This window comes from Vulpes lagopus, chromosome 17, assembly GCF_018345385.1.
Source record: "Vulpes lagopus strain Blue_001 chromosome 17, ASM1834538v1, whole genome shotgun sequence".
Taxonomy (NCBI): Eukaryota; Metazoa; Chordata; class Mammalia; order Carnivora; family Canidae; genus Vulpes; species Vulpes lagopus.
In genome coordinates this window covers 17,278,041-17,293,086 of record NC_054840.1, presented here as the reverse complement: position 1 = coordinate 17,293,086, position 15,046 = coordinate 17,278,041, and the positions used below count along the sequence as shown (strand labels likewise).

General features: G+C 40.5%; 1 protein-coding gene across 1 annotated transcript in view; it reads right to left on the bottom strand.

The window, feature by feature from the left end:
- The window catches only part of ATP13A5 (ATPase 13A5), a 92,818-nt gene that overhangs the window by 34,856 nt on the left and 42,916 nt on the right, over window positions 1–15,046 (bottom strand). The window contains exons 13-19 of the mRNA XM_041731646.1: window positions 13,782–13,843; window positions 11,996–12,146; window positions 9,131–9,217; window positions 8,307–8,463; window positions 6,227–6,344; window positions 2,723–2,847; window positions 1,781–1,941 (exon numbers count right to left, since the gene is read on the bottom strand). Of these exons, the coding sequence (XP_041587580.1) occupies window positions 1,781–1,941; window positions 2,723–2,847; window positions 6,227–6,344; window positions 8,307–8,463; window positions 9,131–9,217; window positions 11,996–12,146; window positions 13,782–13,843 (861 nt within the window). The remainder of the gene's footprint in view (window positions 1–1,780; window positions 1,942–2,722; window positions 2,848–6,226; window positions 6,345–8,306; window positions 8,464–9,130; window positions 9,218–11,995; window positions 12,147–13,781; window positions 13,844–15,046) is intronic.

Genomic DNA, 15,046 nt, shown 5'->3' with positions numbered 1-15,046 from the left:
TAATACAGTGATGTATGTCTACTAAGGAAATGTTCCAAGGTACCAGTTAGTGATTCCAAGGAAGATTAGATAACATCCGTCTCTCCTCTTTCTTCTCCTCTTCATGCAGGTGTTTATTTCCTAAGATCTTTTACCATTCATTCATCATACATCATGCCCCAATTTCTTCCCTTTAAAATAGGCAGAATCCTTCTTTCGGGCCTACTCCTTATAGTACTTGCCTTCTCCCCACCTCAACAGGTGACACGTTCCCTCATGGTTCCCAGTTCCTCCTGCATACCCTATGTTCCATTGCACCACCAGTTCAACTCCTTTGCTGAAACCCTTTCGGTCCTGCCCTCCACCCATCAGTGTGTCCCATCACTGCATTCTAGACCCACTTGGCTCAGCCCAAAGAGATAGCACCCATCATGTTGATAGCTGATCATGTTTTTCATGCAACATTTCTCAGAGTTCCTTACATTAGTCTAGGACTCTGAGTACAAATAGTATAGAAGGCAAGAACATTTTTTTCACTAGAGAGATCCATTTTAGGGAAAGCATTGTGTTGGGAAGAAAAATATTTTGATGTGGGAGGCTAGGTGATACATCCTTCCCTTTGCAACCCCCATTGAAAAATAGCCAACAAAAGGTATGCTTAAAGCATTCCATAGGAGGTAAGGACAGAGCTCCTTTTGCTTTCACCAGACAGTTAGAGAAGGAAAGTGTGGTGGGAGGGAGGCAGAGAAGAGGAGAAAGCCTGAGACTGTAATGTGACTTCTCCCAGTAACACCCAAAACTTCAGTAAAGGTATTAAACTGGTGAATGGGTAATGAGAGTGGACTGTTTGTTAAAAATTAGTGAAGACCTGAGCTTTATCATACAGCGTAGCGTAATTGAGGCAACATGCATTGATGCAGAAGCAAGTGAGTTTGCAAGGAAATAAGCACCAGAAATCTCTCTGGTGATTTCAGAGAGAACATAGAGAGCTTTCATCTTCATAGCCAATGCAATGGGGTTGAGCCAAGTAGGGGCAAAGTCACTCTGTACAGCTGTGCAGTTTGTATACTGAACAAGGTCTACTCTACACTTAATAAGCCAAAGGGCTATCAGCCTGGAGGAAGGGAAATTTTATGACTTATCGCCTGAAAGACCACCTCCTTGAATTCACACATAGGCAGAATTTCACATTTAGTGATGGGATGTCAGGCTGCAACCCATTTTCTTCACAAAAGCACAGGAAGTTTGCTATGTAGAGAAGCCTGAAACCTCTTAACCTCATGTCATGGACACAGCGCAATCTTAATGCCCATGGATCTGGGTGCCATCAGATAGACTTAAATTTGATTTCCTGCTCTGCGACTTGCCAGTTGTGTGTGTTGGGCAAGCTTACTTTCCTGGGCCTCAGTTCTCTCATTTGCAAAATGAACAATTTGTCAGCTGTATAGCCTAACTGGAAAAATCAAATGGGAAATATGGATGTAAATCATTGGTTCTCAACAATGACTGCACATCAGAACCTCGGGGAGGAAGGGCTGATGCCAGCTCCCAACCCAGAGATTTGGATTTAATCAATAAAACCTTGGCACTGGAAGCTTGAAACCTCTTCCAGGTGATTTCTTTGTGCAGCCAGGGCTGAGAAGTGCTGGTGGAAACACTAAATGCTTTTCAAACTGCAGAACTCTGGACAGCTGTGAGGGGTTTTGACTGTGGTGCCTTCCAATGCCAAGAGAAGGCTGCTGAGGCCAGGGCTGTGTGTCATCAGGCCAGGCCACTGAGGATCCTTCTAACATTTGCTCACATTCCTCCCCAATCCGTTCTCTTGGTTCTCGATCAGCTGCCAAGTCACAGAGGCAGGAACAAAATCTTCTGGTTCATTGGCTTCAACAAGGATCACTTGGCTTCCTCTAGGAATCATTTCAGAATTCTTTGCCACAGTGATGGCTGTTTGAAGGTTGTCACCTAGATGACAAAGAGAGTCAGCTTGCTTTCTGTATAAATCTCTTGGCAGCCAGAATTGAGCCCTGCTTTCTCTGAGTGGCTATACCACATTGTTGGTGCTCTTTGGGGGGGCATTTCCCTCTTTCTGCCCTATTTTATTACCATTTGGCAGCACCTCTTGCCCAAGCCTATCTGTCCCTAGTGATCAAAAACTATGTCTGTATCTCCCTCCCACAATAGCATCATGTCCTGAACATTGCATATTTACAAAACAGGCACAAATGAATAAAGACATGGTTAAGCACTTAGTGGTGAAGGTAAAATGATGGTTCTCTGATAGCATGGAACCATCCTGGGGATGTGGATTGCAGTCAACAGAGAATAGAACACTGAAAGCTGAGCCATGCTTGGATTGGATCGGCACATGCCATGCCTGCCCACAGCCCTAGAGGACAGTCTAGCAGAGTCTGAACAGTCTGTACACAGAAGTCTCACTGAGGCTTCTGATGAGCACATATTTACTCTTGTGTTTAAACATTTACTGTGAGCCTACTAGCACTGTGCTAAGCCTGGGTAGGGAGAGGGCGGCATTAGACATAGACAATGAAGTATGATCTCTGCCCCCAAAGCTCATGGACATGTGAAGGCTGATGCACATATGCCTGGTAATGGGAACCCAAGGTAACAGATGACAGTTAAGGATTTTTCCTTCTACCTCAGCCACATGAACCCATGCAGCTCATATGGTCTTTTTCTGAGGCTTGAGATACATTAAATATATCAGGCCTCAAGAAACACACACCAGTAATCATCACCATCCTGATGTGGGCTTCACTCAGTTCCTTCAAGACTGGTTTGGTTTCCTTTTTCAAGCGATTCTCCATTATGAGAAGTCCCAGAAATGTCAACTCTGACTCCACCTTCTCTCTTTGGATTCAGAAAAAAATCAGTATTAAAGCTTATTAAAGTCTTGACAGTTGAACTTTATTTCTTCCTCCTAAAACTATTTCTAAGTTTTATCAATGTAATACATGCATATGTTTTCAAAATCAAAAAGAACCCAAAACCTTATGATAAAAACCCATAGTCCTTCTCTCCATACCCCTCCACCCCTTCTCCTTCCCAGAGGCAACCACTTCTATGTCTTTTAGCAACTTCTCCCAGTTTCAACACCATTTTTAAAGAAATGTACTTATCTACCAACTCTTCTGTTGGTTTTTTAGACTTTTGTTAATTGTATTATTATTTTTTCAAAGACTTTTTTTTAACCTTATAATCATTTTAGTTAGACATTGATTAAGTATGCACTGCATACGGGATACTATGATGATAGTTGCATATAGAATCACTCATTTCCACCTCCATCTGTAATCTCCAAAAAATACAGGACATCAGCCAAGCACTTGAAAAGTTTTCAGAATTTAAAATTGGAAGCTCAAAGTCTAATTGGGTTACATTCATTATGTGGGGCCTCTCTTCTGGAATAAATCTCAGGTGACTTTTTAAATAGTAAACATGAGGGCCAAGATCTCTTTCTTAATCTCACATTTTTCCTTTTTCTGTCCAGAGAGGAGTTAAGATTGCAGGAAGAGAGGGAGATCTAGGGATCTAACCTTGATGCATATGGTCAGTCAACCCTGATGTTGGGTCCCATCACCACCTCCACCTTCCATAGTATGTGACAGAGCTAAGCCTCAGTCTCTCGGGTTCCATGGGGTGAAGCAACTTCTGTCTTCTGCTATCTCTCTCTCTGACATGGTGTAGACTATGCTTCTTCCACCTGCTGATTTAGCTGCCACTCCCTCCACCTACTTTACATCTTACAGAAATGTATAGAAATCTCTCATCTGCACTTATCACTTGTCTTGTTTTCTTTGATATTGTTTCTTTTCTATCATGTTGGTAGGACTTGGGAAGGAGACGATATAAACATGTGGTCAGTAAACCTTCTTTAAGAGAAAGGTCAGGGTTGGATTTCCTGATGAAAGATATAACTCAAACATAGATGGGAACCTGGTGAAGAAACTTCTCTCTGGAGTAGAGAACACGTTACTACATCTTCATTCAAAAGTCCATTCATCAAATAACTAGTCTGTTTTAGACCTTATTGTAGGCACTTTGGTGAATACTCAGATAATTATATATGAATCTTGCCTTAGTAATCTCAGAGAATATTACAAAAGAAGATCTACCTAATACAGAATGTGTTAAATTCCCATCATTTATCTTCGTGACTTTCTATTATAAATTGGATTAATATTTTCTAATGAGCTAGAACTAAAAGAAAGATCCAGAAACCTTCCCACCAATTGATTCTGTTTTTGGTCTCTATTTTACAACTCTTCCTCTCTTTCACCAATTCAGGCACTTAAGCCTCTTGCTACTCTGCAACATTCTCAGCAAAATTCTGTGCTCACTATTCCTATTGCCTGCAATGTTCTTCCTCTGCATACCCATATGCTTTGCTCCCTTACTTTACACATATTTCTGTTCAAATGTCACTTTCCAGAGGACTCTCTGATCACCTCATGTAAAAGGGCATTATTATCTATCTTCCCAATTTAGGAATAAGCTTCTGAGGGCAAAGGTTTTATTTTATTCGCTTCTGAATCTTCAGTGTCTTGAAGAGCATCTCACAGAGTCAAGCTCAATAGAAATTTGCTAAACCAACAAAATGGAGAATTTTGATAAAGTATTTCTTCTATTTTCTAGTTTGGGATGTTTATTTTCTAAAAAAAAAATTAAACTCTTCTATTTCCCTTTTATGATACCAGTTTTTAAGAAGTTTTTGATTTTCCTGATTGGGAAGCTTTGCTAAATATAATTTGATTCTAATAAAACTCAAAGTGTTTTCCTTTTCTCTGCTTGAAAACAGTAACTAAATTTTAAGAAGCATAATAGGCTCCTGCTACTCTCTAAGAAAATCTGAGATGGTTGGAAATCTAACACATCACTTTATTTTGTTATATTTATAATAATGTCTAGTAAATTTTTAAGAAAGATTTTATTTATTTATTCATGAGACACACACACACACACACACACACACACACACACACACAGAGGCAGAAGCAGGCTTCCCTGTAGAGAGCCTGATGTGGCACTCGATCCCAGGACTCTGGGATCACAACCTGAACCAAAGGCAGACGCTCAACTGCTGAGCCACCCAGGTGCCTACTAGAGACTTTTAAATGAGAACATCACAGCTGCACTACTATGTGGCAGCAGGTTGGTGGCTATCCTCCTTGTCTAGCTACATAAATTTTTTCTTCACACATATACCTGGCTTTTGTTACTAGATTTTTGTCTTGAAAAATTACAAAATCCTATGTGTTATGCGTCTTCATGCTTGCTCAAGAATAGCTAACACCTTGAATATTAAATCTGAGAGTGCCATTCATCTATTTCAAAATGAGCTTTGTGATTCTATTTAGAAGATTAAAATTTCATGGCTGAAAGCGTCGTTAAAGATCATCCAATCCTATACTTTAGAGATGAGGGAAATAGAACAGTGTAAGGAAGGGACAATGATTCCACTAGAGCAGATGGGCAGAGGTTGTAAATAGTTACACTGAGCCAAGGATATCCACATCTTATGCAAAGGTGCTAATTGTGTGTAAGTGAAGGTCTCTATCAGTGACACAAAATCAAAGATAATAATGCATAGACAACTTGTTATTCAATGCTCCACAGTATCTCACTACTCTTTTGTCTTAGACAATTCAAAAATAACCTTTAAAAACTGAGAAACATTAAAAGAAACAAGAATTCACAGATCATCCTCTACTAAGGACAATTTATACCCTTAATATAATTAAGAATACTGAGTTCTATTTTGTGTAACTCAGCCTGCACTCACTACCTCTCCAGATCTGAGGAAGGTTACTACTGAGCCCTGAAAGAAGCAATCTGAAGGATGCTGGAGGTCTGTCACATCGCCCATTGTATCCTTCTTTTAACCTCTTTGTATGTGGGAACCCCAAGTCAGTCAGCCACATAATGTGGTTGAAGGAATGTTGATTATTTTTGATGGGATGATGGAATGCAGGGCAGAGATAGCTCACTGACATCTGGGAGTCAGGAAATCTGCACTGCCATCCTTGTTCTATCACCAACGATCATTGTGACCTGAGCAAGTCTTCCCCAGTGTGGTTTACAGTTGTCCATCTCCAAATTGGGAGATTGGATGAGACGAGTCTTCATCTCCAGGAGGCTTCTTGTGATTTGAACTGTCCTGTCCATCTCCAGTATTCATTTACTTGATGCACACATAACCTGCCTTAGTGCTGATTTCTGAGTTCCTTACCGGGCTAAATTCTGTACTTCTGAAAGCTTCTCTATCTTCAAGGCTTTATGGGCAAGGGCAATGACACGGAAACCTTGTATTGTATAACTCTTCAGTTTCTGTGGAAAATCCTTTGGCACTGTCAGGTGAGAGGAAAGAGGTAAAGGTAAGGTCATATTGAAGGCTGCCTAGCTCCTAAGCTAGACTCTGGGATCCCTACACTGTACCTTGTTTTAAAACTCCAAAAACACTTTGATAGAAAAACTATAGCTCCATCTAAAAGACACAAACAACTTCATCAGTGTGCTTTTATTATTCTGACAGAAATAAATGCCAGAGATGCACTGGCATCAACTGGGTGTCAAATCCACTGGCTGGGTTTAATAAGGACTGGCCTTAGGACTGTGTCTACATGGATAAAATGAGGAAAACAGCTGATCCTCTAGATCAGGAGTCAGCATACTACAGGCCAAATCTGGCCAATTGCGTGTTTTTGTAAATAAAGTTTTATTGAAATGCAGCCATGCCCATTTGTTTACCATCTATGGCTGCTTTGGGGTCACAATGGCAAGGTTGAGCACTTGAGACAGATACCATGGTGGCCTGTAAAACTTAAAATATTTTCTACCTGGCTCTTTGCAGAGAAGCTTGCCAATCCCTGCTTTAGATGATAGATGATACAATGCCAACATTTGTGTATTTTGGCATAGTGGTCATAAGTAATATTAAAATATTTATAAAATCTTTATGGTTTGTAGAATGCCTATAAGAGTATTAAAAGGAAGCACAGCATAATGGAAATATATAGTGGCTTAGGTAGCAAAACACCTGATTTTTAGTCTCTATTCTACTACCAACTTGATTTCTTGGGCTTATTAGGTCTGTCTTCCATACCTCAATAGAATGAGAAAGAGAAGAACTCTGTGTCCCCATTCCACTCAGACTTTCTGTAATTCTAAAATGTTCCAGGAGGTGGGGATCAAGGAAGCTCCTAGCTCTCTATTAAATACCAGGGCGGAAATCACTGCAGTCATTATTAGCATATGTCAAAGATCTGAGGTAAGGACAATAAGAAGAATTGGAAGTGCTACCACAAGGATGAGAGGTGAGAAGTGGCAGGCCCATATCCTTACAATAGAGCAGGAGCAATAGTCATCCGTTGAAATACCAAGAAGATACTCACTTGTATCTGTGAGGCTGAAAAAAAATTAAACAGGAAAATATAGGCCATCAATCTGTGAAGGATAGAGTGATAGAGGTAATGGGAGTTCTGAGAATGATCAAAGTCAGAAAAAAAGGGGCCGATTCTAAGGTAAAAATGGCTCTAAGTAGAGAAAGAAGTTAAAGCAATCATTTGCCAAATCTAGAATTGTGTGCACAAGTTGATGGCTATCAGCAATCATAAGAAGAATATAGATGAAAATCAGGAGAAAAAGACCAATTTTATCCAAATGAACTCATTTGAATGCAACAATATTCTTACAAATCTGGGCTGCTGCTTAGAGGGTGCATATGTTTATAAGACTAAGAAACAATACAAATCAGCTCAAAATCTGGCCCAGAAAGATGAAATTGCTGTGAAAATGATCAATTACATTGCTCTAATAAAGTCTAATTTACTCTAATCACTTTTTTTCTAAAAGATTTATCTTGTCTATATTCTCTTTCCATTGCTCTGCATGCACAAAGCTTTTTAGGTGGTGCCAGCCCCCAGAGGTGACGGGCGGAGCGCCCCAGCTGCTGGATGAGTGCAGGGCCCAGACCTGTCCCATTGGTTCCCAGTGCATACTCTTCATTCTTGCCCTTCCTGGTGACCCTTACATAGCTTCCTGTTCTGGCTCCTGATGTTTGCTTCACATCTCCTTCCCGGAGACCCCATTGTGGTTCGACTTTTCTGGATGGACCAAAGTCAGATATTTACTCTCTGCCTTTCTACCTTGAAATTCCCACTTCCACCCTATCAGATCTCCTGGGCCCATTTCTCACTCACTGAGAAATCAATCATGTCCACATTCATTGATTTAGACTTGTGTGCTTTGTATATTTGGGCTTCTAAAATATTTAAGCTCCTGAAAGAGAACAGGGTCAACTAAATTAGTACCAGTTTCAGACTTGCAGAACTTGGCCAGCATCTCCGGGGCACCCTTCACGTAGACATGGAAGTGATCCTCCCCTGCCAGCTGAGCGACCACAGACATCCTCTGCAGGCTTGAGGAAAACGGAAACTGGCGCAAGATGGCAATGGCTTCTACAGGACTCTGCGAGAGCACCAAGAAAGGGGGGGCTTAAGGTGCTTGTGAGTGAGACTTACCAGGTGCATACCAAAAAACAGGGTTTGCTCTGCAACAAACCCAGGGAGATCATGAAGTGGTGTATGTCACAATATTGATATTTTTCTGCCCAACTCTAAGGCGATTCCTTTATCAGGTCATTCAGTCTGCAAAGCCATTCCCCATGGCTGCTTGGAGAAATCCTAATTATCTTCCAGGCAGAGTTCACAGGTCACTCTCTCTGTGGTGCTCCTCTCTCCCACCTCTGGACTCCTGCAGCTTTTTCTTCAGCCTTTATTATAGCACTTGGCACATTGTCTTGCACTTATTTGCACCTATATGGATTTTTCTACCCACCCATGTAATCCTCCCACACAGAGCCCAGCATGTCTAGCTCTGAAATCACACTATCCTTTAGCACCTCCTAGTATAGTGATCTAACATACTTAGGCACTCCATGAGTGTTTGTTGAATAAATTAAAGGACAGACTCATGAATAAATTAAAGGATAGATTCAGGAATGAAGGAATGAGCAAAACTATGGACACTGTTAGGGTAAGGCAAAATAATAGGAATTTAAAAATCTGTGAAAGTCAGGGGAGATTTACCAGTTTCAAGGAGAAAGAGCCATCTGATTTAAAAAAGCAAATCATACCCAACTGGCTTTTGGTCCTGGTTTTATTATGGTGTTTGAATCTAACATCCCAAATTTGCAGTAGTCTGCACTGCAATCTTCCATTATCTGTTTTAAAATGAAAACATCCATAAGATTCCTTAGAGAAAAATAATAAGGAAGAAATACCTCTCATTTGCATAGCACTCAGAATCTCTTCAAAGCCCCTTTCACATATTTTCTCTTCTAGACCATTATCCGAATACCATCATTGTCAAATTTCTATTATGTGGATTTATATTAAGGACTTTATTGTAGAATGTCAAAAAGTCAGAAATATTGTGACTACAATTTAAATAGTAATTGGTGGAAGAAATGCTAGTAATAGGCCAATGGCTCTTCTTGAATGGTGTTGTCTAGTAACTGGAGGTGAGTTTAAGTAGAGATCTACTCTCCAATATAGCTGAGCACATTAGCCCTCAGGTGAGTTAGGATTGGGTCTTGAGATAAACATGGAATTATTTCTTATTCTATATCTATGTTACTATACCTAATTGGTTAGCTACAGAATCAGCAAGTTAGCTGCTAGCAAATTAGAAAGCATATCTGAAAATGGTTTGTATTCCTTGGATGTTACAACAGTATAAATTATATATCTGAGAAACCAATATTAACAGAAAACATGGGAAAGGCCATCAGATATGCAAATCAGAAAATAGGAGGCAACATTTGGCTTCTGCTCTTATCAGTTACTTGTTTATAACCTTGGGGACATTACTCCATTTCTCCAGATCTCAAATTTCTTCTGAAAAATATTCTAATATCACTTCTATCGCTAAAACCCTTAGAGTCTACAAGGGCATTCCCCCCGCCCCCCTTATGTTTCATGAAAGGCGACTAAAACCAAAGGATATTTAACTGGAGACTTTTTCACCCAGCTTTACTTTTTTTTAAAGATTTTATTTATTTATTCATAGAGATACACAGAGAGAGAGAGAGAGAGAGAGAGAGAGAGAGGCAGAGACACAGGCAGAGGGAGAAGCAGGCTCCGTGCAGGAGGCCTGATGTGGGGACTCGATCCCGGGTCTCCAGGATCATATCCTGGGCTGCAGGCAGCCCTAAACTGCTGGGCCACCCAGGCTGCCCCTTCACTAGCTTTAAACTCAGTGAATCATCTTGCACTTTCATGCTTTGTTTGGGGTGGATACCACTGTTCTTAAAGACAGTCCTTACAGAGCTAATACAAGATTTATGTTCTTATGCAAGACCCCAACTTGTACATTATTTGTACAAATAGAAGAAACTCTACCCCCCACCTCCCTACCCCCAATGGAGAAGAGGCACTGTCAGAACCAGGATCAAAGTCACATATAGTAATAATTACTCTAAGCAGCTCATCATTATGTCAACGTTAATGATGCTAGTAAGGACATTGTTTGTAATGATTATGCTGATTCCTCTCCATTAAGATGCAGGAAAGTGATTACTGCTTTGTCTTTATGTCAGAAATTTCTCCACAGCAAATGCTAGAATTTTCACTTACTGATATCAGAAATTTCCCTGTTTACAGGACTCCTCTTTCATTACTTTGGCTTCTAGAAAACTACAACTTTGCCACTATACATCTTTAAATTAGCCTTTTTGTGTGATGTATTTCATGTCCCTGCAATCATTTGTTTTCCTCTCTTTACCATTCTGTTTAAATGTTGTCCTGCAGTTGATATATCATTGTCAGTAGCTTTAAAACGTGTGTGTGTGTGTGTGTGTGTGTGTGTGTGTGAGAGAGAGAGAGCAGAATAATGTAATGAATTAAATAGTTAGCGAATGAATGAGTGCCTCCCCCCACTTGTTGGGCACTTTATAATGCAAGCAGGCCCTGTAGGCTCATAGGTTCAATGCTTACCACAAGTCTGTATATGAGGTATCATTATCACAAATGCACACACGAGGTAATAGACTCAGAGTCCTGGTTCTGGATTTGGGGTCACACAGCTAGAAAGTGGTGGAGTCGAGAGGTCCGCCACCATGTCATGACAGCCACCAGGAATGTTTTATAGTCTCAACTCTTCTAATATCACTAGGCACTCTTCATTCTCAACTCAGAAAACTAAACCAATTGGACTGGGGTCTCCAGTTTGGTGTCTAGACCTGTACTGTCTAATACAGTAGCTATCAGCTACTTGTGGCCATTTACGTTTAAATTAGTTAATGTGAACAAAATTGAAAATTTTTCAATTTTCGGTTGCATAGCCACATTTCAAGTAGTTGATAGCTACATGTGACTAGTGGCTGTTATGCTGCATGGCACTGCTTTAGACTACTGTTTCTCTGAGGGTGTTACAGGGGTTACTTGTACCATGTTTTGGCCTGTCTAGGTTTTTTGGTCGAGTAGGTTTGGTAATTGCTACATATCATACTCCTTCTTGAATATTCACAGTGTATCACAGTATATATATTAAAAAATCCTATAGGGACGCCTGGTGGCTCAGTGGTTGAGTGCCTCCCTTTGGCCCAGGGCTTGATCCTGGAGTCCTGGGATCGAGTCCCACATTGGGATCCCTGCATGGAGCCTGCTTCTCCCTCTGCCTGTGTCTCTGCCTCTCTCTGTGTCTCTCATGAATAAATCAATAAATTCTTTAAAAAAAAGAAATCCTACAGTTAAATCAATTTTACTGTCTTAAAACAGCAGTTCTCAAAATTATTTGATCATGGAACCCTATTTCATGTTGCACTCATTGATAGAGTTTTTTGAAGCAGAGGTTGGGAAATTCAGGTAGAGTCAGGCATTCATTCACATAGTGTTATAAATCTCTGGGTTTCAACCAAAGTTAGAAAAAGTTTACCAGTCCCAGTAATGATTTATTTAAGTTTTTCTCATTGAGTCAAACCAAAAAGCTGTTGCCTTACCCAGGCAGTGCCCTCAAACATTTTGAGGTCCAGTGGGTCTCCCTGGATGGTCCCATTGAGGAAGATCAGAGAGTGGCAACTGGCCATGGCAGCACACAGAGGGCTCCATGGCAAATCTTTGCCTGAGGCAAAGCTATGGACTTCCTGAAAACTGGTATAGAAGATGATTAATAAGTGAGGGTTTTCGACGAAATCATTTCACACATTCTGAAACCTTACCAACATAGAGTTTCAATAATACTTAACCCTTATGTTCAAATCCTTCCAGAGCTCCTCATACCCTATATAATAAAGTTGGAGTGCTTGGATATAAGCACAGAGACCTCTGTCAGATTACTTGCAGCCAGCGTCTACATAGTAGGTAGAAGGCTCTGACTGACACCTGCAAGCTGTGCAGAGTGGGCTCTAGAAACCACACCCCCTTGCAAGAAGTCTCTGGGCCAGTGTAGTAGTGGAGTTAGAAAGGAAGACTGCCTGCTGGTTTCTTATCCCTTCAAGTAAAAGCACAGCTAGACTCTGAAATACTCTCATGACTCAGCCCTTTGCCCTTTGCCCTATTCCCTGAGACCCCTAGCATGTATACCCAACATCTGAAGCCCATTTTCCTCTATGGCAGTAGACTGACTGGGTTTACTTTCCTCTCCTCCCATCTTACAGCCAAATAGTAATTGTGTCCAGTTGTTTCTACACACTTAAAGCTTACTTAGGGGAAGGGAAGGAAAAGAGAGGTGAAAACTGCAAACATTCTATTCCCTTTTCACAGATCTGGCCAATAGAGGACAACACAGTGCCTGTCTGGACAAAAGCCTGGCCTGATCGTCTGAGCAACCAGGAGCTGAACCACCATGAATAGGGTTGAACCCAAGTGTCTTCTGCAATGCCACACTGCCTGTCTGATGTTATCATGTGCCAGGATTGTGTTTGGTCCCATCACTGTTTTGGGGAGTCCCTGCATGAATCCTTCAATGACAGAACTTCAATCACTGTTAGGAGTATCCAGAGTTTAAGAGCCAAGGCATTTGCACTTGGATGGAGAAGGCATACCTCAGTCCTGCAGTGAAGGGAGCTAAGGCTCTTCTGTCTTTAGCTGCATTCTGGGGTTGTAACTGTGATCGCCTTCTCCCCTCCCATGGCCAGCTTTTAGCCCATATCTATAAAAATTCTAGCCACACATGCTTCAAGATTCTATCTCAAATGGTATCTCTGTCAGGTGGTTCTCCTCATTCCATTCATTTTCAAAATTAATTTGTACATTTTATCTACTATGTTATTCTAAAATTCAGGACTGTGTGTTATATCAAGCTATCACTACTGTTTCTTCTTCTCTATTCTGATATGTGTGCCTTAATCATAGCCCTTTCCACAGCTCATATTGTACATAGAAGGTAGGTGGGTTTGTGCCCTTTTTTTCACATGAGATATGAGCTCCATGAGGGAGGGGATGGAGCTTTTCCTTTTTGGACACCCCCCACCCCCAGCCCACTAGTCCCCAGTGAGTCCTTGCACTTTTTAATTAAGCAGGGTTCTTATTTCACTCTTTGCTCTTTTATTTTATTCATTCAGCTCCCTACTCATCCAGCTCATTTTATTTTTCATGTGGAGTTTGAAGGCCTACTTTCCCTGTCTGATTCTGAACTTAGAAATCATTTAATAAGTTAGAACAACTGGAAACTAGTTCTAGTAAATTATCATATATATTTTATGTGACATTCATCCCTCAGATGGATCTGAGTAATACCAAAGTAGCCACACCAATCCCACATTCCATCTTTACCAAAGTGCCTACCAGTTGTCAGCAGTTGGGACCACCCCCCAGAGGTCCAGCCCATCTTCTGTAAGAGTGCCAGTCTGGAAGAAATTAGAATTAGTGTTAACATATTATTTAGTTCTTTTAATTACAGCATGATTTAAACAAAACAAGCTCCCAAGAAATTAAAGTATATCTAGTTGTCCATAGCCCTTGTTTGTAAGCATCAAACTTTAAATCAGAGAAGGGTACCTGAAGGAAAGATTCAGCAAGTGACAAATGATTCCCCAAAAGCCTATGTTGATAATTAAATGACTCTAGATACTAGTCATTACAATTAAATGCTAGTGTTTTGTTTTTGTATGTTTATTGTTGCACTTGCTGTTGTTAAACGAGAGGCGTTCAGTGAATGGAAATCCAATAAGAACCAGTGTGAATTTGACTTTTCAGTTGGCACCTGCAGTCTTTCTAAAGCAGAGCTCAGAATTTTTCTTTCTTTTCAAGACTATTTATTTCATAGTCTGCCATCTGGTCCACAGCAATTTTCTAAAATATGGGTGACATGGTGACTGTCCAGATTGATAATGAAATGTTGATAAAGGGCTTTGAGAATTTAGAAAGAAATGAAGTGCTAATAATAAATATTCATTAATGCCCATGAATGAGTTTTATTGTTAGATCAAGAGGAAAATGGTCGGGAGATTTGATTTGCCGTATTACAAGTATTTGTCACATAATGTAACAGAGAAAGCAACGTGGAACTGAGTACTGTCACAGCACTTTGAATTTGCTCATTGCTTCAAGTACACCATTAATTACAGACTCCCATGTCTTTATGCAAGAAGTCAATGCCCCCAATAAGCACAAAGCCCTACTACTTCAGCACTGTCAAGGCTAAGCAGAGTATTACCAAGCGCTGGGGTGTATCCCTTTTCAATACTGACATCCAGGTCTCTGTCATCACTCTTCAAAGTCATTTCTGTATAAGACACTGAATTTTCTAGTTTTCTATCAGATGACATTTCTGTCATTACAGGACATTAAATCTGCATAATGCTTTACAATGAAGTGCTTCCATTGCTTCCAATTCTTACAACCGAGTAAATAGGGAAAGGAGCTTCTCGGGTTAGTGGTGAAATGAACAGCCTTGAGGTTCAGTGGCCTGCAGGTTGAAGAGAAAGAACCAGAATCCATCCTGTCTAGAGTCTCCCACCAGATGACAAATGTTAAATAAATTTTGCAAAGCATGCAGAAAGGCGAAACTCAGACTCGACTTCCAATTAAAGAATGAAGGGATCTGTTTA